This window comes from Dipodomys merriami, unplaced genomic scaffold, assembly GCF_024711535.1.
Source record: "Dipodomys merriami isolate MVZ:Mamm:240054 unplaced genomic scaffold, mDipMer1.0.p SCAF_10, whole genome shotgun sequence".
Taxonomy (NCBI): domain Eukaryota; kingdom Metazoa; phylum Chordata; class Mammalia; order Rodentia; family Heteromyidae; genus Dipodomys; species Dipodomys merriami.
Genome location: NW_027202271.1, coordinates 38030374 through 38056515, shown reverse-complemented (window position 1 = coordinate 38056515; position 26142 = coordinate 38030374). Strand labels below are relative to the sequence as shown.

Below are 26142 nucleotides of genomic sequence, written 5' to 3'. Positions count from 1 at the left end.
AAATTCAACAAACAAAGAAACAAAGATAGTTGGTCAGAAATAGGATAGAAGGAGAAGGGTTAAGTCATTTTCTCTGGTACAGTATTTTTTCCTTAACTTACAAGAAGAGAAAACAATGTTTATAGTACCCAGGAGGAAAGAAGCAATAATGACCATTTTTCCTTCTCTTCCTCTAAAAATAAAATGACATAATCAAGTCACTTTCATAAGAATGAGATTTTCTGCACAATGATGTAGCAATCGGGTTCATCACCCAGGTTTATTTCCGATTCCCTCCCAGACAAAAGGGATTTGGATGTCTCTAGGTTGGCTTGAGGCAGGTACAAACCAGTTTCAGATGTACAACAAATAATGTCACTCTTCCTCCCTAAAAAGCCCTGAGTCTAAATAACCAGACAAAGGTTAACTCCTGAAGGAAAAAATATTGGGTTATTGATGATGTAATAGTCTAGAGCTCACTGATTCTTATGTTTCAAATTACTGGACAGCTCTAACTTGCAAATAAGCAACAGAACAGGTAAAAAATAACATTATATTAAGACTCAGTATAGATTATTTTCTTAAAATCTTTCATCATCACCCATACCAAAAGTGATTATCATTTATTCAACTCATATAACTGATAAAAGATTCTTAAAAAATTCTTGATCCTTTGCCAATAATTTTTAGATAACATTAAATTGGTATGTTTCAACTACATGTTAAAATTATATTATAATGATAAGATAGCATTGAGTAATTATACATCAAAAACTGTTTAGATAGCTCAGTTACTTTTGTTTGTTGTTAGGTTTTGTTGAGCTTGGTTTCAATTTATGTGTGTTCTTAGGTGGGAACCCAGGCCCTCATGCATACTAGGTAAATGCTCTATACTGAACTATTCTCTCCATCCTGGTAGCTTGGTTTTGAATGTTAATTTTAGCCTCAAAGAGCTATTTTATATTAGACAATTACAAAAAAGGATGTCAATATTTTCATAAAGCAAATGCGAGATTGACTAAATAACTCCATTTTAAAAAGGACATTGATAATTACTTCATGTAAACCACTGGGAAATTATTTATTTCATAAGCTAGAGACAGTATCTTCATCTTATTAATTATCTAGTTGATCTAGTCAAGTTTGACTATATCTTGAGAAGTGCTGATTCTTCCTTCTCGGTAATTTTTAAAATTTAATTTACCCATGTTTCCTAATCGGTAGGAATTAGAAATTTAGTTTGAAAAAAATTTTACTTGAATTGCATCATATCTAAATAGCTGTTGACAAAATTTAAATGTTTTCCAAGAATCTAATGAATATTTTGAAAAATAATTATATAAAAATATTTTGCTACTCTAAAGTATGTCACTTCCTTCCAGTTCTTCTTTGATATTCTTAAATAAAACTCTAAAAAGTTTTCCTAAATTTAGCTTTACATTCAGATCAGTATTATGTTTGTTTATTCTCTCAACTTTCCATGTATCTGCTGAATATACCTTAATAATAATCATCTTGTTTCCTTTTATTTTTTCTTTCTCTCTCTCTTTCTTCATTTCATCTTTCTACTATCTTTCCTTATTTCTTTTTTGGGGGTGTGCCTAGAGCTTGAACTCAAGGACTAGGCTCTGGCCCTGACCTTTTGTGCTCAAAGCTAGTGACATACCAGTAGAGTCATACTTCCACTTTGAGCTTTTGGGTGGTTAATTGTAAAGTCTCAGAATCTTCCTGCTCAGGCTGGCTTTGAACTGCAGTCCTCAGATCTCACATTCATGAGTAGCTATCATCACAGACATGATCCCCTGGCACTCAGCTAGTTATATTTTTCTAAACTACATTTTATATTATAACCTTGGAATAAACATATAGTAGTGAAATTACTTGTGTCTTTTATAGGCTCCAAAACTCTTCTGTCATGGGAGTATAGGCATTTTCTTTGTTTATTATATTTTCAGTAGTAAAATTAACTACTAATTTCCTAAGAAATGTATTTTGCCATATTGAATGAAGGAGGAATTTTATTGTTATAAAAAAGGTAAGTTAACCTATATCAACTTTTTTTTTTTTTTTTTTTTTTTTTTGGGTCCGGTCATGGGGCCTGAACTCTGGGCCTGGGCGCTGTCCCTCAGCTCTTCAGCTCAAGGCTAGCGCTCTACCACTTGAGCCACAGCGCCCACTTCCGGCTTTTTTCTTTTTGCTTATGTGGTGCTTGGGAATCGAACCCAGGGCCTCAGGCATGCAAGGCAAGCGCTCTACCACTGAGCCACCTTCCCAGCCCCCTATATCAACTTTTATAGCAACAATTTCCTGAGGTCCCTCAGGCAGTAGACCCAAGGAGAAATTGGAGGATCACAGTTGAAGGATAGTCCAGGCAAAAACAAATTCATCTCAAAGCATAGTGTCATGGGACTATGGTCCAAGCTATATGGGTGGCCATAGATAAGAGAATTATGATCTGAGGCTGTGTTCTGGGCTTAAAGTACAAGATTCTACTTATAAAAATAGAGCTAAAAAAAGACTGAAGGTAAAGCTAAAGTGGTCATGTCTAACAAGTTGTGAAGCAGAGTTCATGCTCCAATACTACCAAATAAAATCCTTCTGTCAATATTTAATCCAACATTTACTATCTGCAAAAGCTTACATAGGTTTATATCTGTTTCTCTTATTCACCTGATTTCCTATTCTTATACTAATGTAACATTATCATTCTAATTTATTTTCATATTTTAAATAAGTAGAGTACGTCTCATGAGATAATGTTCTTTAAGTTACATAGATCTATTGCCCTGCTAATTCTGTCAGATTACATTAGTCTCTTTTTTCAAATTTTTGAATAAAATTTTTAGAATTTTTATTGATGTTGCATTAAAACTGATAATTCAATTTGTAAAAAAAGCATATTACTATTCAAGTCTTTATTTTTATTTTTATTTTTTTTATTTTTTTTTTTTTTGTCGGTCGTGGGGCTTGAACTCTGGGCCTGGGCGTTGTCCCTCAGCTCTTCAGCTCAAGGCGAGCGCTCTACCACTTGAGCTACAGTGCCACTTCCGGTTTTCTGGTGGTTTATTGGAGATAGGAGTCTCACGGTCTTTCTTGCCCGGGCTGGCTTTGAACCGCGATCCTCAGATCTCAGCCTCCTGAGTAGCTAGGATTACAGGCGTGAGCCACCAGCGCCCGGCTTCAAGTCTTTATTTTTTATTCAAATGTCTACTCTCATTTTCAAGCAGCTATTAAGGCCTACTCTGACAATTATAATTCTGCTGATCCTAAATTACACCACAACATACACAAATTCAGACACAGCATCTTTCATCTCTTCATTTGATGCCTAACCTAAATCTGGAAGCCCCTCTCTAACTGATAAATAACTGATCATGTTCTGTATGACTTTAATTAGATGTCACATTTTTACTACATAAGTCATTAAAAAGAAATCTTCAAGTAACTCCATTTTCCAGAAGCAGTAGTCAGAATAATTTGACATCAAGGTACATTGTATGAGAAGTTTAACTTGCTGTGATTTTAATTCTCACTTCTTAGTTCAGTCTTAATATTAACACTGAAACATCAAGGAGTCTGGTTTTTGTTTTCAATGTATTTCTGTCACAAATGTGCTGTAGCTCTTAGCTGTCAGATTCTGTGAATCGCTGATATTTCCATTTTAATCTTTTTTCTTAGGGAAATAACACAGTACAGCTGCTCCAGACACATTGGTTCAGAAATCATCAATGGCTGTTGTGAAAGAAAAGATGAAGAAAAATGCACAGGGTTATAGGAAATGTCAGTTGCTGTCTGATAACAGACTGCAATAATTAAAACTTCTATTGCGATGGAAGGATTAGAAGTAAAGTAAAACATGGGCTGAAATGAGTTATGAAAAAGTTCAACACTCAATTCTTTACCAAGTTGTGTAACACTAAATTTAAGAAGTCCCTTGAAGCCTGAGTAGTTGTTGCAAATCACATAAAGGAAATGCAAAGAAAACTGAATATGTGTTTCATTAGGTAGAAGCACTAACCATCAAGAAACAGGTTAAACTTCAGTGAATGTTAGTGCTGGAGTGAGGCTATTTAAACAAAAACAAAAAAGTGTGATGTACCATCAAAATTTAACTTGGGAAGAAGCCAAGAGCTTGTGTCAATATAGTATTACTCTAATTGCAACTTTGGGTCCTGAAGTTCTTCAGGCTAATCAATTTCTTTTATGCTTACAAGGAAATAAATCACTAAAATAATCAATGCACAAATGTTAGAGCAAATCCTAGTAAATGCTCAAAAATTTCCAAAGATAAAGAAAGAAGATGCTCTCTCTCTCTCTCTCTGTGTGTGTGTGTGTGTGTGTGTGTGTGTGTGTGTGTGTGTGTGTGTGTGTGTGTGTGTGTGTGTGTGTGTGTGTGTGTGTGTGTGTGTGTGTGTGTGTGTGTGTGTGTACTGTGGGAATAAGATTCTTTCTCCTCAAATGTATATTTTCCCCTTTAGGATGAGAATGAAATAAATAAATTGGATTAATACTATTGAAATACTTAAGAAACAGTAACACATAAAGATATGCTAATTTTAGCTCAGAAAAAGAAACAAGGTTTACTGCACAGGAAGGAAAAGGAAAGAATAAATGTGGTGGACTGGAAATGAATGAAGAGTAGCAGTTAGAGATATAGGAATAGAAGAGATAACAGGAAAAGTCAACTGGGTAAAAAAAATGTAGCATGGAAGATCTTTCTGTTTTGTATAAATTTTAAAGTGGTTTATTTAAGGTAGGTTCTTATATCCAGTGATATGTCTCCAATAAACAATGAATGAATGGTTTAAATACAAGGTGCTATATTAATGCTCATTATAAAGGCATAGAAAAAATTTATTTTGTCAGTACCAGGTTTGAACTCAGAGTCCAAAGACCACTCATTTCACTTGCATGGTTGGCACTACCATTTGAACCATTCCCCAGCCTGATTTTTGATGGTTAATTTGGACAGGAAGTTGCTGGTACTTTTCTGCTCAGCTGGCTTTTAAATGCATGCAATCCTCTAGATAGCAGCCTCTTTAGTAGCTAGAATTACGGCATGAACCAGCATGTGGCCTATACCAGAAATTTTTAAATTCACTCTACTTCTAATGAATACTTGAGGGTAAAATCTACAACAATTCACAAAATCCCATTTCTATAATTAACATGTTGGTGAAAACAACATCCATTCTTGAACAAAACACTGCATGCTCTATTTTCATCCTTCATTCACTTTGAAGAAGGCAATGGTTTCTATCAATGTAGATAAAATTAGAACTAAATAACAGCTCATTTGGAAAGTAAAATGAGATTTTTATGTGGAAAACAACATTTCCATCTATTAGGAAAACCAGACATAAATACACACTCAGCAAAGCCCACTGAATTGGTAATGTATTTTATTTAACTTAATTTCTATTATTTCACTTCAGTCTCAGAATCCAGAAGTAAAACTTTGGGGTATACTGAGTATTTAGACTGAAGGGATTGAAAGAACCTTAGATGTAAGGTCTTTCTTTTTCCAGTGGTCTAGTCTTCTACCCTCTCTCCCTCTACACACCAACAAAAAGTCCAATTTCTCTTTCCTATGGTGGATCATATAATTTTTCTCAGAGAAACAAGTAAAACATACCCCTTGAAAGGTGCATTTCTCCACTCTCTTTACTTCCTCGGAGACTCTCACTCCCTGCTCCATAAAATGCGGAAAAGATGTTACACAGAAAGGCCAAGGAGAATCGAGACTGCAGGCCTTGTTGAGTTCCCGCTCAGTCTGTTACTATTTGATCACACCCTTCAGAACAATTATATAGCTGTCCCCAGAATTGGACATATAATTGGCTGCGCCAAACCTGAGTACTAAAACAATGGTGTGTGGGGGGGGGGGTCGTGGTGGGGGCGAATAGAGCCGGGGAGGGCGGATGGGAAGGGATGGGAAGGGGAAACAAAGGAGGAGGCAACAATGCTTGATAAGAAATGAACTCATTACCTTGCTCATGTAATTGTAACCCCTCTGTACGGTATTTTCACAAGAAAAAAAAAAAGAAATAAAATAATGGTCCCTGGGTTTTGGAATCTTCATTTCTGAATCTTCCCATTCACATAAGACTTAGAATGGTCAGTTGTGATCATTATGACTGACCAGTGGAGAGATATGAAATTCCTACTTCTGCAGTTGTCTATTGTAAATGTGTCCAGTAAAAATTTCTCATTTCCTTGATACTAACTTTCAAGATTCTATTCTTTAACACAAAAACTTCTTCCATATAATGATGGTCATTTAATGAAGTGACATCAAAGTTGATGTCATTTAGAATGGCAGATTTTAATATCTAGTTAATAAATTTCCCAGGTGTAATAAACCATCCCTTCAATTTTCTGAAGACACCCAATCTGTATTTCCTATGGCTAAAAGATCCACTCCATGGCTATTATCCAACAAAACATGAAAACATCTATGATTTTCTCATTTATTTCTAGCAAACGTTTAGAGGATAGACTTTTCAAAGAGAACACATTTGTAACTACTTGGGAATCAGAGAATAAGAAAGATACAATTAGGTAATAATTTGAGTATATTCATTTCTTTATAATTCAATTTTAAAATAAAGTTCTTAAGCTTCATTCTTTCCCTTGACCACAAAACTGGCAAAAGTATGAATTAATGTAACAGGTGGGCTGGTGTGGTTTTAATAGCAATGAAATACAATCAACTGTCTCAGATCATATTTCCAGGAAAGGCAGACCTCCGCATGCTCCTTAGGCAGCCCTACTTTTGACATTCAACTGTTCAGACTCCCCACAGGGACTATATATCTTCTGGCCCTCAGTTTAATTGAAACTTTAAACAAAATATATTACCTATTTAATACAACTGAACTGGATGCTGCCCTTTGTAGTATGTAGACTAATGCCTAGCAAATTAAGGTCTGAACCCCAACAGCACATAACGCAAAGGTTACACCAAGGATTGGTGGAAACACACACACACACACCTGAAACTTAAACCAGTGCAGATTTATAATGAGAAATGACGTTATAGAAGGTGAAAAATACAGAGATTTGTACTCTGAAATTTTATGTAATCATTCTTTCTGATACATAGCCAAAATGATCATGATTTCCCTTGATTGTTAGCTATTTATTGTACGAAGTGAATTTCTAAAATATTGCAAATCTACAGTTTGTCTTTCTGAACCCAGTGAACTACCTAGCATCTATTTCCTAGTCTTGGCCTTTCTGATGATGGAAAAATGAAATTGAAATAGAAACACTAATCTTAAAAATTAAAAGCGAATATACTTTCAGGAGTTACACGGATTAATGACTAATCCAGTTATATGGTCAGACTCTACTGTGGGAATGACACACTGATTTTCAAGGGTGGCAATGGAAGCAATCATAGGAAAAACACCGGAACTCAGAAAAGGAAGCAGGTGGTATAAAAAGCTTAAGACTGATGGAGTGTTAATACTTCCACACTTACATGATGTGAGGTTCAAATCTCATTGAGTTAAAAACCAGTTCTTTCACAGTGAGTGTGCTAAATGCCTTGAGCAATTGTTGGAAGAACAGGAGGCATGGGAAAATGAAGAATAGCTCTTAGAACATCTTAGCATTGTCACGTACAGACCAAAGTAACGAAAATACATGAATCAGCTAAACACAGACCAAAGTAACCAAAATACATGAATCAGCTAAACCACATAGTTTGCAGAAGCCAGGGAGATGTGGACTTCTTCTACACTCATTCTATCTCAGAATATAATATATATATTTAAAAATGAGTCAGTATGGAAACATTTGCCTTCTATTTTTCTTTTTGAAGCTGCACAGGGCACCTCTCTGCTAATTCCCTATAAAATAATAGTAATGAACCTTTACGGATCACTAGTAGCCATTTATGACAAGTAACTTTTTTAATCTTACATCTTCCCTTCACAAAATAGAACTTGGAAATTTATACAAAAATTGTTCTGCTAAGCTAAGTGTGTTTCTCACATGCTTCTTTTATAGTTCTCTGTGAATGGTCCAACATGACTGCACAATACTCAAATCTGTAGTAGTGTAAATCGAAAGATGTCTCCCTACCAGAGAATATAATCAGTTTTTTTGAATTTCAAGCTTTAACTCAGTACTATATGTGTTAGCTGAAGGCTTATGGAAGAAAATGGATTTTGCACATTGAGCTGAGACTTGAAAGTAAAAGGGATGCATATAAAATGAAAAAGCAAAATAAGGAACCATCCAGAGTACCGAAAGTCTATTATGAAAATAATGGCAAGGCTGGAAGGGTGACTCAGTGGTAGAGTGCTTGCCTTGCATGCATGAGGCCCTTGGTTCAATTCCTCAGCACCACATACGCAGAAAAAGCCAGAAGTGGTGCTGTGGTTCAAGTGGTAGAGTGCTAGCCTTGATCTGAAGAGCTGAGGGACAGCGCACAGGCCCAGAGTTCAGGCTCCACGACTGACAAAATACTACTACTACTACTACTACTACTACTATTACTACTACTACTAATAATAATAATAGTAAAACAAAGAAAAGAGCAGAAATGCATTATTATGTAAGTCTACTAGAAAAAAATAAATGTATTCTTTCCCTACAATAATTTCACGTTACTGATAAGGTTTCATTTCTTTAGAAAACAGGAAAATATTAATATGTATGAAAGTTGTGATAGTAGTATCATCTTAGAAATCAGAAAGCCATTGTCATTCTTTTTGTTTGGTTTGGTTCAGTCACCATAACACAGCCCACACAAAAAGAGATAAAATATTCTCAAGATTAGTATTATAGTTTTCCATTTCCTATATCAGTAGTTTCTTACAGAAGTTAGTCAGAAAAGAATTCTGGACTGATTGTGAAATTTCCTAAAAAGATCTGTACAGGAAGGCTCTATGTTGACTATTATTATTTCACACCACCACCACTACTCTATCCTTCCTGTAGCACCTAGGACTTTAAAATATACGATTTTTTCCTTCCAAAAGGTATATTATGTGACTATAGAATGCAATGAGCAGTGAGTAAACCTAAATTCTTTCTTTCTCCATACCACCAATTATACTGTTTTGCTCTCAAGATATATTACTAAGATGAAATGGCCTAAATCATTTGTATAATTAAACCAAACAATTACTTTGCATTAAGAAAGCTGAGTAATTTTATTTTAAATAGTAAATAGGCTTAAAATGACCTCTGGGATTGGAAAAGCTCACACTGATAAAAATAATTGGAAGTTACAGCTTAATTTAGTTTTCTATAATCCTTTAGGGTATGTAATGCTGAATTAGAGATCAGAAGCAAAAACAAACATCAAGGAAGTTAAAGGTGTTAAAAAATGACCTTTCATTAAAAATTTTATATATTCATATCTAATGTATTTAAGATAAAACCACAATCCTGTAGATATTTGACCTTTCTAGTTAAACGGTATGCTGAAACAAAAAAGTGTGACCCTGCAGCTTGGCACCAGTGGCTCACGATTATAATCCTAGCTACTCAGGAGGCTGAGATTTGAGGATCGAGGTTCAAAGCCATCTTGAGCAGGAAAGTCCATGAGACGCTTATCTCTAACTAACCACCAGAAAACTGGAAGTGGTGCTATGGCTCAAGTGGTACAGAGCTAGCCTTGAGCTGAAGAGCTGAGGGACAGCAGTGGGGCCCAGAGTTCAAGTCCCACAACCAACAACAACAACAACAACAACAAAAAGTGTGGCCCTGAACAGAGGAACTCGCTTGTTGAGTAATAATTTTCTATCTTGAAAATACCAGATTAAGTTTGAGAAATGTTAAAATATGAGTTTTCTTTAGTACTCCACAGGTCAAAATATATCTAAAATATATAAGAATAAGAGAATATATGTGATTTAATGAATATCTATAAGAGCCATTGGAATAATGAATAATTTTAACTAAGAATAGAAAAAAAATATATATAGACCCTGACAGAAAATTTTAAAAAGAGAAGAAATTCTAACCTAAACATGAAAGTTTTAATGTAATGGAAACCCTCTATCAATGGAATTAAATGAACTGTCATTAGCTGAGTATGCTGTTTCAATTTTAGCTAATGTACATGATGATAAAAGCATCATTTTGATTTTGGCTGCTGAAAGAAATTGTGAGAAGAGGGGGAAAAAAGCCTGGAGAGAAAAATGCAACAATTCCAGAAAAGGCAGAGGATTGTTTGACTGTTTAGAATCCCTGTTGTACTTGGGTGACTGCAAGACCATGGCGATCACAAATACCTTATCTGTGGAGTTATTATATTTGTTCTATTAAATTTAAAAAAAGAACTGATAGAAGATATAATCATCTACTATTACAGGATAAAAGCCCCACAGAAATGATGAAGGTGATACCAGAAGGTCACAGACATTTTGGCTGATATGCTTTACCTCGCTTATTCTAATCAACCTCAAAATAATATGACTATCTTAGTTTTGTTGTTGTTGCTGTTGTTATTTGTGGGGCTCAAACTCAGGGCCTGGGCACTGTCCTTGTGTCACTTTGTGTTCAAGACTAGCACTCTAACACGTGAGCCACAGAGCCACTTCCATACTATTTTAGTTTTTGCATACAAGAAAACTGAGGGTTCCAGGAAGTGTTTTCCTCTCTTATGCTCAGCTAGTATCAAAGGCATAATCTGAACCCAGGCTATCGTACTTCAGAGACCATTTAAAATATGTTAGGGTCTGTTGTCACTTAATACAACTTTTCTCAAGAGTTAGCCCAATTCCACAGAATGAAAGTCACACAACTGGTTAGGAACCATTTTCACACTAATACTGTGAGTTGGTTTAATATCTTATGTACTATCAATCACAAGAACTTATGTAAAAATATGTATTTTTTGTTCATAAAGCAATATTCAGGATCTGTTTTATATTAGATCTGATTGTTTGTAGTTCAAGTTCCATAGTTCTAATTCAGCTAATTATTCAAACATCTCAATTCTATGGAGTCAGGAGCAAACTTGGCATAAATTGTTATATGATTGTTGCTTACTTATAAATTGTGATAATAAAAAATGCCTCAAAATAAAACAGAGAAGAATTAAGTTGAGAGATAAATTAACCAGACTTGGTTTCATTAATATGCCAATGGAGAAAATATGCTCACTTGAGTTTCGGGATCAATGAACTGGCATATAGCACACAGTCATGAATGAAGTTTTTCATAAATGTTCAAAAGGAAAGAAATTTTTAAAAAACAGAGTGCTTTTTAAAAAGCAACTGCAGTTCATTTATTAACTAAAAATAAAGATTCAAATCTGTATTTATTTCACACTTACTCCTTCCTTCTGTCTAACCTCCAAGGAAAAGGAAAAAACAGAACGTGGAAAAAAAAAAAGTACTTGTGATTGTGTAACATAAAAATACACACAAGTACTTAGGGTTAGTGGTCCTAAAGGGGTAAGTAAATGAGACATAAGAAAAATGAGCACTTGCAGACTCTATCTAGCCAGACATTATAATCCATCATTGATCCCTAAAGGGCACTAATAATATGTAAATGTGCAAATTAGAAAACACATTCAAGGCTGTTGATAAACTTGATAGGATAATCAGCACATGCTGACAGACTAATGAAACTGATGAACTGGTAGGGCATCTTATCTCCTAGTCCATTTTTTTTTTCCTTGTCAAATGGAGGGTAATCAAAATGTGTTAGGAGTTAAAGCAAACACTTACAGGATTTAACCCATGTGATTAGGAGGTGAACTCCCTCTCTGAGAAAATTATAGTGTCCTGAGCAATTGCAAAGATAAAACCTGATCAGCTGATAGATCTTCATATAAGATTAAATATAAGGCAGCCATCATAATTATAGAAGAAATCTTGTATTTAAAATTACATTAGGATCTTCCTCTAAGAAATTGTGAGGGTGCTTCTCAGAACAAAGCAACCACCTCCTACCATAACAGACTGTAAGACAAGGACTAAACACTTATCCCAAGGACATTCTTATCTTTTGCTGCCTGTAGCCCCTGTGTATTTGCATAGCCACAGGATGGAGAGAGGTCCCAAGGTACCAGCTCAATTTCCAATCCAATTTATTTACATAAAATAATTGAATGAATTTTCCTAAATCAGTTAACTATGGTGAAAATCACCATTCTGCATTAATAATTAAGATACCACATGCATTCTCTTGCCAAGGATCTCACAGCCCTATTATAATATAAGGAAAGATGTCTATTTTGATAATCGAGGAAAATTGGGAATAGGCAATTCCCAAGTACTATTGCAAAAATAAAATCATAAAGTCCCTATTCAATCCCTTCAGTATTCCTTTTGATATAAAAACATTTAGTATTAAAATAGAGAGGAGGCCAAGCGCCCGTGGCTCATGCCTGTAATCCTAGCTACTGAGGAGGCTGAGATCTCAAAGCCAGCCCAAGCAGGAAGGTCCTTGAGACTCTTATTTCCAATAAACCACTAGAAAAACAGAGGTGGTGCTGTGGCTCAAGTGGTAGACTGCTCGCCTTGAGGTGAAGAGCTGAGGGACAGTGCCCAGGCCAGGCCGGGAGTTCAAGCCTTACAACTGGGGGAGAGGGGGAGAGAGGGGGGGAGGAGAGGGGCGGGAAATAGAGAGGTGCCAGGTAAAGGTGGCTCATACCTGTAATCCAAGCTACTCAGGAGGCTGAGATCAGAGGGTCATATTTCCAAACCAGCCCAAACAAAAAAGTCCTCGAAACTCTTATCTCTAATAAATTACTCAGAAAAGGCTGGAAGTGGAGCTGTGGCTCAAGTGGTAGAGTGTTAGCCTAGAGCACAAAGAGGGTCCGGGACAGTGCCCAGGCCCCTGAGTAAAAGCCCCATAATAGACAATAAATAGATAGATAGGTAGATAGATAGATAGATAGATAGATAGATAGATAGATAGATAGATAGATAGATAGATAGATAAAATAGTAAGGTCACTTCTAATCATAAATACACTCACACTAAGCACAAGCCTTTCAGCACATGTACATTTAAATTCATGTGATTGATGGATGGTAAAATGTTGTATAGTAAAATGCTTTGTTTTAAAAACTTAAAAGCAGAAGTATGTTTGCTGAAGTTAGACTTTATCTTAGAGTAGTTATATCAAGAGAAAACAACAAGCATTTTCCAATGTCTTTTCTACTTATGAGCGTTAAAACATTCCATTGCAGAACAGGCAAACCAGGGGTAGGCTACACAAATTATTAACCTCTTATCAAGGATCATTTCCTGAGATTACAAACATACCATGTCTTACTCTATCTCTATTTCTAAATTACTTGTAATTTACAAAACAAAAACAACATGAATATGCTTGCAGTTATATGATTCCTAGTTTTAAAGAAATTTGCAGCTTCTTTTTTTCACCTATATAAGTGATGAAGCTATTACTAAACTACTCAAATCATAGGATTAACACATGTAATTCAATCCTGGAGGTTGTGTAGTCTAATCTCGTTTATTTTATATGGATGAAGAAGGCCAATAGATATTAAATGACCTATTGGGTTTAATGACAAGGAAAGATACTAGTTTGTAATTTGTACTGTGAAGAAAAAGAAAAGAACAAAAGAAAAAGAAAACGTGGTTTTAAGGATCAAAGTCACCTTCTCTTCCCTGTGTCATCAGAAACCATTATGCTAACACATCAGCAGGTATCTTAAAATTTAGAAATATTTTTCCAACTGTCACATGCTGAACAGGTGATTTTGTCATGCCCACCTTTAGCTGCCTTGAGAGCAATTGCCTAGAAGATAGTCAAAAACTAACCACAGATGGCAGGAATTCTTTGAGAGTTTCTACTTCTTCCACTATTGCACTTAGAAAAACTCATTCTTTATATTTACTTATGTCCTGACAGAGTAAGAGATTTAAATGACTTTGTTGACACAGAAAAAAGGATACTTATAATAGCATATTTGACGTCTTCACCATCTCCATTTACTTCAAGTATTACTCTGAAAAAACATACTGTGATCTAAGGCCTGATCAGTGAAAGACACAGAAATTCGCTCTGTTCGCCTCATCTTTCCTATGTACCAAAATTCATGAGTTTTTGTATCACTGCAGGGTTACTGTTGAGAATTTTCTCATGAAGAAAATAACATGAATTTGATGAATATATTGAAATGAATATGTACTTTATGTCACCCTAAGCATAAGAGAAAATGTATACATATGTACACAATAATTCTCTTTTCATTCTCTAAAGCCTAGCTAATTTTTGGAATCCAAATGATTTTGAGAGCCGGTTGCAGTAATTCTAAGACCTGGACACTGTACTGGTAATTCCTGGCTAATGCATGAATTTCTCATGTCAGCACAAATACCCTCTGTCAGAATTTGAACGTGATGCTGAAACATGAACAAGGATTGTTTATGAGTACTACTGTCATGTAACATAAGCACAGGTTCTCACTTCTCCATAGGCCTCTAAGTATCAAGGAAAACAGTAATGTTTTGCTTACCCATCATGTTATACAGGCTTTGTGGAGCAAATTGCCTTGGCATTTTCTGAATTGCTTCTTTATATACACTCAAGGCTTCCTAATTTAAGAAGACAAAAACAAACAAATAAAAAACAGATAAATCTTCACCAAAGTACAGAGACATTCACTGAAAGTAAGACAATAACAAATTCTTCCACACTTAAAACTATCCATTGTCATTTCTAAATGGTTCACTAGTGCAACATAATTGAGCTGTCCCGCGAGCATGCTGCCTTAATTTCACAAATGAAAACTCAGCCCAGTGAAGAATGCCATAGAAAAATCTAGTTTAGCAGAACTGAATGTTAGCAATGCTCTTTTAATATATATATTTTTGCAGTCCACACAGACAAGTCAATGGAATGGTACCAAAAAATTCATACTTGGAAGTTGTTCATTAATCATCTAAAGTCTAGAGATATTTAACTCGAACAACTCAGTGAGATTTAATAAAATGCAAGCAAACAAATATTTTAACTGCTGAAACCCACTGAAAGGATGAGAAATTATTTTCAAATTTGTATCTTCATCTTTTTATGACAGTGCTGTCTTATCTTGCTGTGTGAGAACATGCAGGGGTAAGGCTGGTCAGGTCAGAGCAGGGGCAAATTTGAAGGAGAAAGGCAAGAGGGTCACATATAGGCATGCTTTCTTGTACAAGAGAGAACAACTTAGTGGATGACATTTTGTTATGCTCATTACCCAATCTTTAGCAGGTATATGTATATAGGCATACATTTATATAACTATTTCATTATAGTTTTAAAAGGAATGAAGAGAAATAGGTTGTACCAAATGATAGTCCTAGAATACAAACAATAGAGACATTTTAAAGTATCAACCACTAGGATAAGGTAACAACTATAGAAACTGTGTCTTGGGTCATAAAAATCAAAGAAATGTTGAGAAGATAAACTTGGGCAGTAATGCATTGCAACTTCTCTTCCTTGAATAGTCACAATACAATTGCTCTGAAAAAGCCACGGGAGGAAAAATCACAAAAAATAACCTTGAATATTTATTTGTAGAAGTTTGTTGTTGTTATTGTTGTTTTTCCAAACAAATTTGATCAAGAAAGCCTTTTCATGTAAACACATACTAGGTTCTCAAAGGCCAGTAAAGGCCCTGCCAAGAGGCTATAGGCTAGAAAACACTGAGACTGAATGAGAAAAAGAAACAAACAGAAGATGTTGCCAGACCTCATAGTGTCCTTGCTCATGGTACAGTTTCCCCAGGTTATATAGACAGCTGGTCACTGAGCTCTTATGTGCATGAGGGTCCTTTAAATTCTCATCTGGGATCTCTGAACACTTGAGGAAGGTCCGCCGGGCCTCTTCTGTCTTTCCTTGGTTCATCAGAATAATGCCAGTGTTTAAATACGCAGCTGAGGAGGGAAAAGTAGAAAGAAATAGAAGGATGAGATGATGATAGACACTCTAGAGAAACTATAGCGCCCTTTGCTTTGCTTTAGTAACTCTGCTGATTTAAATAATGAAATAAGAAATAAATATGTATGGAACAAATACTTATGAGATTCACAATGGCAGAAGGGAACCAATTATCCCTGCAAATGCTAATAAAATATTCTCTGCTTCCACCGAACTCCAAATACTTTTCAGCTTAAAATCTAGTTGAGTCAAAGTTACAGCTATTGGAAAATAGTACTTTTTTTTTTTAAGGAAAAGGAGATGGAATCAAAATGTGGAATTGAAATATAATGGTTAAGAAATTCATCAGTAAAACTGGGCACTGGTGGCTCATGCTTGTAATCCTAGTTACTCAGGAGGCTGAGATCTAAGGATTGCTGTTTGAAGCCAGCCCAGGCAGAAAAGTCCCTGTGAGACTATTTTCTCCAATAAAATACTCAAAACAGACAAAAACAATAATGGAAGTGGTGCTGTGGCTCAAGAGCACTAGCTTGGGCACAAAGAGGCTCAGAGAAAGAGCCTCAATTTTTAAAAAAACAAAAACAGAAACAAAAAAAGGAAAAAGAAAATAAAGTAACATCACATTTTCTCTGTGAGGCCCCATGTCCCAAAGGTAAGCTTCACAAGTGGAAAAAAAAAATTTTTTTAAACAAATTGTTTAAATAGGGATACAGGTGGACCCATCGCAACAATGAGATATACAAGTCGTTATGTCGAAAAACGAACTTTACAACTTTGGGGGGGAGATGGGAAGAGTAAACAAAGGAGGAGGTAACAATGCTTGATAAGAAATGTACTCATTACCTTGCTCATGTAATTGTAACCCCTCTATACCATATTTTCACAATAAAAACATTTTAAAAATTCAAAACTTGACTCGTACTTACAAGCCAGGGTAGGCCTGCTCCCAATGGCCAATCTGTAATAATGTAATGCTTCTGCAAACCTGCTATTCTCCTGGAGAAGTAGCCCTCTGCATGAGAACAACAGAAATCCGGAGACAAGACTCCATTACTATACACAAAACTACAATGTGTGACTTCATATTCTAAAATTAAAAAATGGTTAGCAGTGAAAATTCTATCCAAATAAACTCTAAATAGAAAGAAGCAACTCTTCAGGAGAGATGATGAAGCTATCCGTTGCATTCATGTCCCATTGGAAAATATTAAGAAGTTTCCCTTCCCCCACCAGATCTTCCCCTTCCCCTGAACTTTCCCCTCCTAGCCACCCTCCTCTCCCACTAGAGTTACTAACCACCTGGATTTCTTTGAGGAGCATGCACATTTTCTCATCACTATTACAAAGGAAAGCTGTCTAAGACAATGATATACACAGGGAAACATGAGCTGCCTCCCTCACTAGCTGCTGCTTAGGAAATATTTGTCCACGACTCTCCGAAAGGCAAAAGACAGTCTGGGTCAACAACAAAGAGAGAGACAGAATTTAATCAGATGCTATAAAGGAACAAAGGACTGAAGGCCATCTATACTGCTATTTATGTGCTACTTAGATGTAGTCAAGTAAGCTTGAATTTCAGAATACTGTGTAAATTCAGTTCACTGTTGTAAAACACGTCTTTCTCTACAGACTCTTAGACTCTGCTGGCCGCCCAAGGAGGCTTCTTAAATTCCAGCCCCTGCATTATCCCAGCCCTTCTAGATCTGCTCCACATGACCTAAATAAAAATTAATTACAATTATGTCTAGAAAAACAAAATGTCAGGAAACTGAACTCAGTTAAAAAAGAACTTTCACAGAGAGCTTTTAGTCTAGCCCCATTCTCTTTTATAAAATATATTTTTTATTATCTTTAAGTAGTTGTACAAAGGGATTTCAAATCATGTTTTTGTTTTTTTTTCAATAGAATGCATCTTAAGGTGCCCTTTCCATTTGTTCTTTATCCCCAGTCTTAACCAACCCCAGCTGTACCCTCAGTTTACCTGGTCCACTTCCATATCTGTACCCTAAATAGTATGACTGTTTTGGCCTATCTTTCTACCCATAGTCACTTTCTCTTGTAATTGGTAAGTATCTTACAGACATGTACCATATAAAAACATTTGTGTGCCTCTTTTCACGAAAATACCCCTGCAGAAACTTGAAACTACTGTTCATAATTAATTGTTCTTCCCTTCAAAGTCAGAATTCTTTTAAGAATGGACAGTGACACATCAAGTCCTATTTACCCCTAAATCTCCTTGGGGTCCTGTTGCCAGAATTCCCTCTAAAACATTGTATCGATGTTCAAATCCCTCAAAGAGAAGAAGAGGAGATTTATGTGAACTGGCCACTTAGCTGCAGTACTTGAGACTGATGATTTTAGCTTCCTTCCTGTCTTTTCTTGGCTTTGAGAATGCAGCCCTTCCTAAGTCTTTTCCATTCTTAACACCATCCTGTACAGAATGAAGAAGAAAGTATCTCTCCATTTAATCCTTTAAAGGAAGCTGGTACTTCACTGGGTTCTCTTGTTCTATTCATAAAATAATGCATCAATGTAGTCCCTGTAACTTGTTCACTGCTTTCAATGCTGAAGCAATGATTTCTCTGCTTATATCCAGATCTGTTCTCAAGAGTTGACTGGGCTACATGAATCTAGGAACATACTGGAATTTTAAAGGTAACATATCCAAAAACTGAAGAAAAAAATATCCCACTTAAAGATAAGTAAATACATAAATTCAACAACCAAAAATAGATGGGGAAAAAAACCCTTCTTAGTAATTAACACCATCATTTGCCTCAGTTGCTAAAATCAGAAACCTGATGATCACTTCTTGATTCCTCACTTACAATGACATGCTTCGTAAAGTCTCCAAAGCTCACTGGTTCTCATTTTGCAAGGCTTTCCCCTCTGTCCCTGAAGGTTCATCTTTATGGCTCTGTCAGAGCCCTTTTTATCTTTTCAGTCACCTGAGTAACTGCAATAGCCCACTAATTAGTCTCTACATAATTACATTTCTAAAGGGCAAATATGCCATTAGGCAAGATGAACACAAAGAGGATAGGTACAGATCTCTGACAATGTGCCTGAAGCTCATAAACCCTGCAAACGGATGTACCTAGCCTCTTGGGCTGACATATTTTATTCTGTCACTTCCCAATTCATAAAACATACGGATGACAGAATAATAAATAGTACAATCACCACACCTACACAATCCTGTCCTCACTGACTTAGAGGAATCTCATTCCATGGAACCAACAGCAGGCTAGGTTCCAGAATTGTGTAAAAATACAGTGTTTGATTTAGAGTACCTGCCTTTACATCAACTGCATAAAACCAGCAAAGGATGAGTCAGAGTGAATGGCTCTCATGGCTGATTTTCCTGGGTAAATAGTTAATTGAGCATCAAGTGTGAACTCGTAAATATATTTAAAAATAAGCTGCTATAAAGGTGAACTTGGTGAGGCATCTCTACTGTGTACCTACAACCTTACTAAGAAAGGTAAAGAAGAAAACAAATGACCAGACTAGAAAACAATGGACCAACATCACTCTGGCCCAAGAATAGAGAAGAAAGGTTCACATCACACAAATCATGTGGCAGAGGCTTCAAAATACACAGTAACACGCAGCCTGGCCTCCACCCCACATGACAGAGATCCAGACACCCAGCTGACCCAAAGACTTCTGGTTTATGTGGAAGGATGACAGTGATCAAGGCACACTACATTCATAAACTGCTCTGTGGAATGGCAACTCCTATGTGCCACGATTTAAAAACAATTCACATATTCAAGAGAAACTGAAAGAAAGGAAACCAAAGCCAGAACTGGAGCAATTTTTTTCTTCAATATTAAATTTTACCCTCTTTCCATAAATAAGAGATAAAATTATTCAGTTCTAAATCCATACGTACTTATTTAAACTCTCATTTTTTGGGGGGGGGGCTTAATGCTACTACGTGTTGGGAACACTGAAAAGAATCAGTGTTATTTTGGAAGTTCAGGTGGAATTTTGATCATTTCTAGCACTGTTAGACCAGGCTTCTGTTATTATTATCTTTCACATTGACAGAGAACATTATTTACAGTATTCAAGATAGGCTATGTAGATAGAGGTCCTTCACCACAGTTGCCATAAATGTAACAACACTTACACTTACCATGTGTGGAGCAGTTTACATATAATAATACTCCAATGATAATCTTACTACACAGGTTATTAACCACTAAGTCCATTGTATACACTATGAACCTTGAGCTAGAGAAAAAGTTCAGTAATATGTAGAAGGTCAATCAACTAGTAAAAATCCAAATGCAAGGCAACAATTGAGCACCTATACTTTCATTCATCAGTCACTCCAGATGCTTGTATGTAGTTGTACAAATCAATGACATCATTTATTTGCATTTTGCACCAATAAAGTCTTCTGGATTCTCTACACATTACTGCTTGTGGCAGTAATACTTTGCACTTTGTTTATATATGTTTTCTGTATTGTACATGTTAAATAAAGGTGTGTTTTAAAAAAAAAAAAAAGGGACGTATTTTAATGTACTACCAAGCCATATTACATGATGTTACATTGAAGTAAGATAAACTGGCCTATGTTATATTTTAACATCAAATTAAAAATACCCTTTTGGTTGAAAAATTGAGAAAAACAATCTTTCCAATCTTTAAATTATAAGTGGTGAGGTCAATTTAATCTATCCGTATGTAGAATATTTTACTTCTCACATTCTCTTCCAGTGTCTCTTTTGAAATAGCCACTTAACAACAGTTAGTAATGTAGATCATCAACACTGAACCTCCGATCTCAGCCTCCTGAGTAGCTAGGATGATAGGCCTGGAGCTACAAGGCCCACGCTTCTCTCTGATCTTTTCAGCACAACTGGTAATAATGTCTTCAGAAAGATTAAATGACATGAGCAGTGCAGGAGAAAGCACTGGGAAAATGAAGTGCCAGAACAACTGAAAATTAGGACTGTGTTATTGAGAACAGGTTTTAGTACTAGTCTTACAGTTTCCTAGAAAACAAAATAATTCAGATTACAAAGCCTACATACAAAAATCGCAATACTTCACACAATATTTTATAATCCCTAAAGTTCAATTGCAAAAGAAAGTATTTATTCATCTTAAGTTAAAACATACCTCTGAATTTAATTGCATTTGATTTTCCTTTAAAATACATATGAAATCCAAAACTAAGAAGTTGTGCCTCCCATGACTTACTATATAAATCTGAAAGTTTTGATTGTCCCCCCTCAATAAACTTATACAAGTGAAATTTCTCAACAGCAATTAATTAGCATGAGTGGAACTCATATTTGAATGTTGCATTAACCCAAATTTCCTAATAAAATTTGCGAGTTAGCTAAAGTCATTCAAAGTGAGATTTTATATAATTTAACTGTGATATGTTATTACAGATTCATTTCCTCAGCCTTTTCCAAAACTTATGCTTAGTTTTAACAATATTTATAATAAGACACCTGGAGAAATAAATCTTTAATCCCTATTATCAAATGGAAGAGACAGCACAACACAATTGTTTCCATAATAAAATAGTCAGCAAAAATTGTGTTGTGACCACATTAGGAATAAGTGAAATGAAACTCGAAGTCCTTTTTCAATACAGAAACTATAAATAACATAAGTTACTAGATTTTGGGGAAGGCAGTATTTCTGAAGCACAGAGAGAGAGCTGAGAAAGCCTGTCTCAGATGCAACAGGCCCTCTGTTAGGCCCTTGCTGAATAACAGAGATCCGTCATCAATACTACAACTAAATCTGCTTTCAAGGCTAGCATGCTGTCTAGTGCATTACAAAGTAAACTGAAACCAAGAAACTGAGTTAAAAACACCCTAGCAGGCCGTGACTATAAATCCCTGGATTTCTATGTACATGACTGTAAGCTTTAAGCAGTTTAAGTGATTGTTATTTTTAGTTGTTTTTTTTAATAACTTGCCAGTCAGCCACTTGCCCACTGACAACATGTCATATACATCAGGTTGTTTGTTTTTCTTCCAGTTGTTTTTTTTTAATTATATAAAGCCACCAAATACAAATACGATTCTCACAGGGAATTTTAAGAAAAAATCTTTTAATTATATTTGAATGATCACAGAGAATGAATTGTCTAGTTTTGAGTAATATGGAGACTAAGCAACTACCAACTCAAGAACTGAAATATTAAATTAAAATTATATAATTTGAGTGCCTGGGTACATGAAATTGGAATTCTCAAATTAAGCTCTTAGACCTGAGTGGGTTGAGTTATTATTCTTTTCCCAAAGGAATAATGACATTAGTATTAGTTATAAAAATGTTAATTAATCTCAATACTTCATCTCTAAAAGGAAGGGAACTCAGAGAAATTATCAAGTAGAAGAAGAAATGGGAAGGATGTTCAATTAAAAAAAAAGATTCAATGAGACCTAGGTGATTGAATTTGAGCTCTATGGGAGATATCAGAGGACGTGTTTTCTGTTCCCATACTTTCTGGGCCTTTCAGCTCACCTTAGAATGAGAGACTTTGTATTTGAGGGCCAAGCACAAGATTTTTCCTATTAATAGTTTTTTGTTGTTTCTTTTTTCAAAAACCAATCACTCTATTTTCTCCATTAAAAAAATTTTTTTTAGCTGGGCACCGGTGGCTCCGGTGGCTCACATCTCTAATCCTAGCTATGCAGGAGGCTGAGATCTGAGGATCATGGTTCAAAGCCAGCCTAGGCAGGAACGTTATTGAGACTCTTATCTCTAATTAACCACAAGAAAACTGGAAGTGGTGCTGTGGCTCAAGTGGTAGAGCGCTAGCCTTGAGCTGAAGAGCTGAGGGACAGCACCCAGGCCCTGAGTCCAAGCCTCAGGACTGGCAAAAAAAAAAAAAAAAGACTGATAACAATGACTTTAAAAAAATAGGATTGCTTTTGGGTAAAAGCACTGAGATGAAGTAAATGCAAATTACTGAATTTCATTTAAAATACTTAACTTCCATGTACAAGAATAATGTTTAAATTATATTAAGTGAAGTAAGCCAGGCCCAAAGAAACATAGGTCCCATGGTTTCCCTTATTTGTAATATCTAGTATATGTATGAGTCAAGCAGAAAAGGTCAGATAATGTGATGTCAGGAAAATGAACCCTTAGATGTGTATTTTAATGTTTTTTTCTTTCATGCATGTGTTTCTAACGCATTTATAAGATTATCTCTTTGTTGCTTTGTATGTCCCTCCCCCACAGTATAACCCCTGCTTTCACTATATTTGATGTCAGTATAACTTGTGGAGGAGATGGGGAAAAACCAGTTGTTTAAGGATACAGGTGGACCTGTTGCAACAATGAGAAGTACAAGTTGTCATGTCCAAAATGAGCTTTACAACGTCGGTGCGGGGGGGGGGGGGGAGAAGGGGGGGGAAGGAGAAGGATTGGGATTGGGGGGGAGCGGGGAGGCTGGGAAGGGATGTGAAGGGTAAACAAAGGAGGAGGCTGCAATGCTTGGTAAGAAATGTACGCATTATCCTGCCCATGTAATTGTAACTCCTCTGTACAGTATGTTCACAAATAAAATTAAATTAAATTTAAAAAAAGAATAATGTTTAATATGTTTGCTATGAAAAACCATAACTTAAATGAATACCCATTTTAAAGTACTGGTAGGTTATTGTGGTTATTGAATACTATGTGTGCTGTATGAAAAATTAAAAGATATACTATTTTTGAAAGATTATGTTCCACTGCTATGGTGAGTGGGTTCTACTCTGTGCTTCCATTGCAAGAAGAAAAAGAGATGGAGAATAAAATCATGGCCATATCACATAAACTAGATAGATGAAGGCACTTGGTTCTAGTACATAGCTACCCAAAGTTGAAACGTGCTACAAAGTGTTCCATTGTGCCAGGTTCTTCGAAACTGACTTTATTAATAAGTACTCAGTCCTCACTTAAGTCCATGAGGTAAATAAACGTGCGATAAAAAGCTGGCATCCTTGCCCTTAGTTCGCAAGTGTTAGCGTCCTGTTTAATTCTGCATGTACACATATTAGTCATTCAAAGATTCTCTCTCTGAAACCTAACTTATCTCACCTCCTACAAGGCACAAAGGTCAACATAATTGACGGCACAAAGATCAGAATGAATGACATATATACTGTCAGCTTTAACCATGTCCTGTTTCAGACACCCCTCTTCCAGAAAAGGTGTCTGGAAGCCCCCAGTCAGTGGTAATCCCATAGTCACTCTGGATATCAGAAAAGCAGAGTTTTGTGGACACATCACCCCATGATGTGATCACTCCCCCTCCCCAACCCCATGCAGGGAATTATCTCTTAGGAACTTGATTTTCTGCTTAAGCAAAAAGAATTTCATCAAACCACCTTGCAAAACTGGAGCTGAGGTAGTGATATGCCCAGACTGATTAATGGTGTTTAATTCAAACCTCAGTACAGGCAACAACAATGAAAAGAAAGAGAAAGAGAGAATGAAAGAAAGAGAGAAAGAAAGAAAGAAAGAAAGAAAGAAAGAAAGAAAGAAAGAAAGAAAGGAAGGAAGGAAGGAAGGAAGGAAGGAAGGAAGGAAGGAAGGAAGGAAGGAAGGAAGGAAGGAGAGAAAGACAAAGAGAGAGAAAGAAAAGAAAGAGAGAGAAAGAAAAGAAAAGAAAGAGGAAAAATAAAAAGCTACCATTTAGATGGGGGAAACTGGTAATCCTAGCTACTCAAGAGGTTAACATCTGAGGATTCCAGTTCAAAGTTAGATCAGGCAAGAAAAATGAGACCTTTCTGCTTGTTTGTTTTTGTTTTTTTATTAATAAGTTTTTTATTGTGAAAATAGTGTACAGAGGAGCAAGGTAATGAGTATATTTCTTATCAAGCATTGTTGCCTCTTCCTTTGTTTATCCCCTTCCTTCCCACCTTCTCAACTACACCTCCCACTTCCCTTCCCCCTCCCCTGCCTCCTGTTTTTCAACATAGCATCTTGTGCATCTCATTGTTGCAATGGGTCAACCTGTGTCCCTATTTAAACCATTGTTTTTTTCCCTTCCCCTCCCCAAATTATACCAACATCAAATACAGTGAAAACAGTGGGTATATCTCTAATTAATCACCATAAAGTCTGAAGCAGAGCTGTGGCTCAAATGGCAGAGTGCTAACCTCAGAGAAAAAAATCTCAAGGACAGCTCCTAGGCCCTGTGCTAGCGCGCACGCGCACACACACACACACGTATGTGATGTTTCACTATAATAGGGAACTTATTTCAAAGGTCTCTCTTCTGAAGCAGAATTTGCAACACGAAATTGAATCAACTATTTGTATTCTATGTCAGTACATTTCTACTCAGACAGGTCCTAAATAAAATTTTTGGTGATTAGTATTTTAATTCTCCCAATACGTTCCAAGAGGTACTCATTTTAAACTAGAATTCCAACAGTGAAAATGGTTAAGCAACTTAAGCCAATTCACATAGTTGTAATTATTATTGGATCTACAACTCATAGAACTATATTGTATATTAATATATGAATAAGTATCTTTATGTCTGTCTTTTGACTATATTCAGTCTATATTTTCCTCTACCAAAACTAATAATAGGCATGAGTATTGAATCAAAACAACATTGAGATACCACTTCACCCCAGTTAGAATGGCTAGAATCAAGAACTCTAATTAAACAACAGATGATGGAGGGGATGTGGACAGAAGGGAACCCTACTGCATTGTTGGTGGGAGTGTAAACTTGTTCAACCACTTTGGAAAGCAGTATGGAGGTTCCTCAAAAGACTCCACATAGAGCTCCCCTATGACCCAGCAATCCCACTTTTGGGCATTTACCCAAACGATCACAAAAAAGACCATACTAAAGCTACCAGCACAAAACTATGTTTATTGCGGCATTATTTACCATAGCTAAGATATGGAAGCAACCCAGATGCCCCTCACTAGATGAATGGATCAAGAAAATATGGTATATATACACAATGGAATTCTATGCCTCCATCAGAAAGAATGACATTGCCCCATTTGTTAGGAAATGGAAAGACTTGGAAAAAATTATATTAAGTGAAGCAAGCCAGGTCCAAAAAACATAGGTCCCATAGTTTCCCTTATTTGCAATAATTAATATATATCCGAGACAAGCAGAAAAGGTCAGATAAGTTGATGTTAGGTGAAATGAACCTCAACCTAAGTAATCAAATGTTTTTTCTTTCATGCGATTGTTGCTAACATATTTCTAAGATAATTTCCTTGTTGCTTTGTATGTCCCTCCCCCATGGTATAACCCCTGCTTTCACTGTATTTGAT

The 26142-nt window shown here is 35.9% G+C and overlaps 1 protein-coding gene across 4 annotated transcripts in view; it reads right to left on the bottom strand.

Annotated features, from left to right (window-relative positions):
* Positions 1-26142, bottom strand: part of Tmtc2 (transmembrane O-mannosyltransferase targeting cadherins 2) — a 352627-nt gene that overhangs the window by 110599 nt on the left and 215886 nt on the right. For all 4 annotated transcript variants that reach the window (XM_069989321.1, XM_069989349.1, XM_069989340.1 and 1 more), the window contains exons 5-7: positions 16779-16864; positions 15664-15848; positions 14444-14522 (exon numbers count right to left, since the gene is read on the bottom strand). In XM_069989321.1, coding sequence (XP_069845422.1) covers positions 14444-14522; positions 15664-15848; positions 16779-16864 — 350 coding nt within the window. The remainder of the gene's footprint in view (positions 1-14443; positions 14523-15663; positions 15849-16778; positions 16865-26142) is intronic.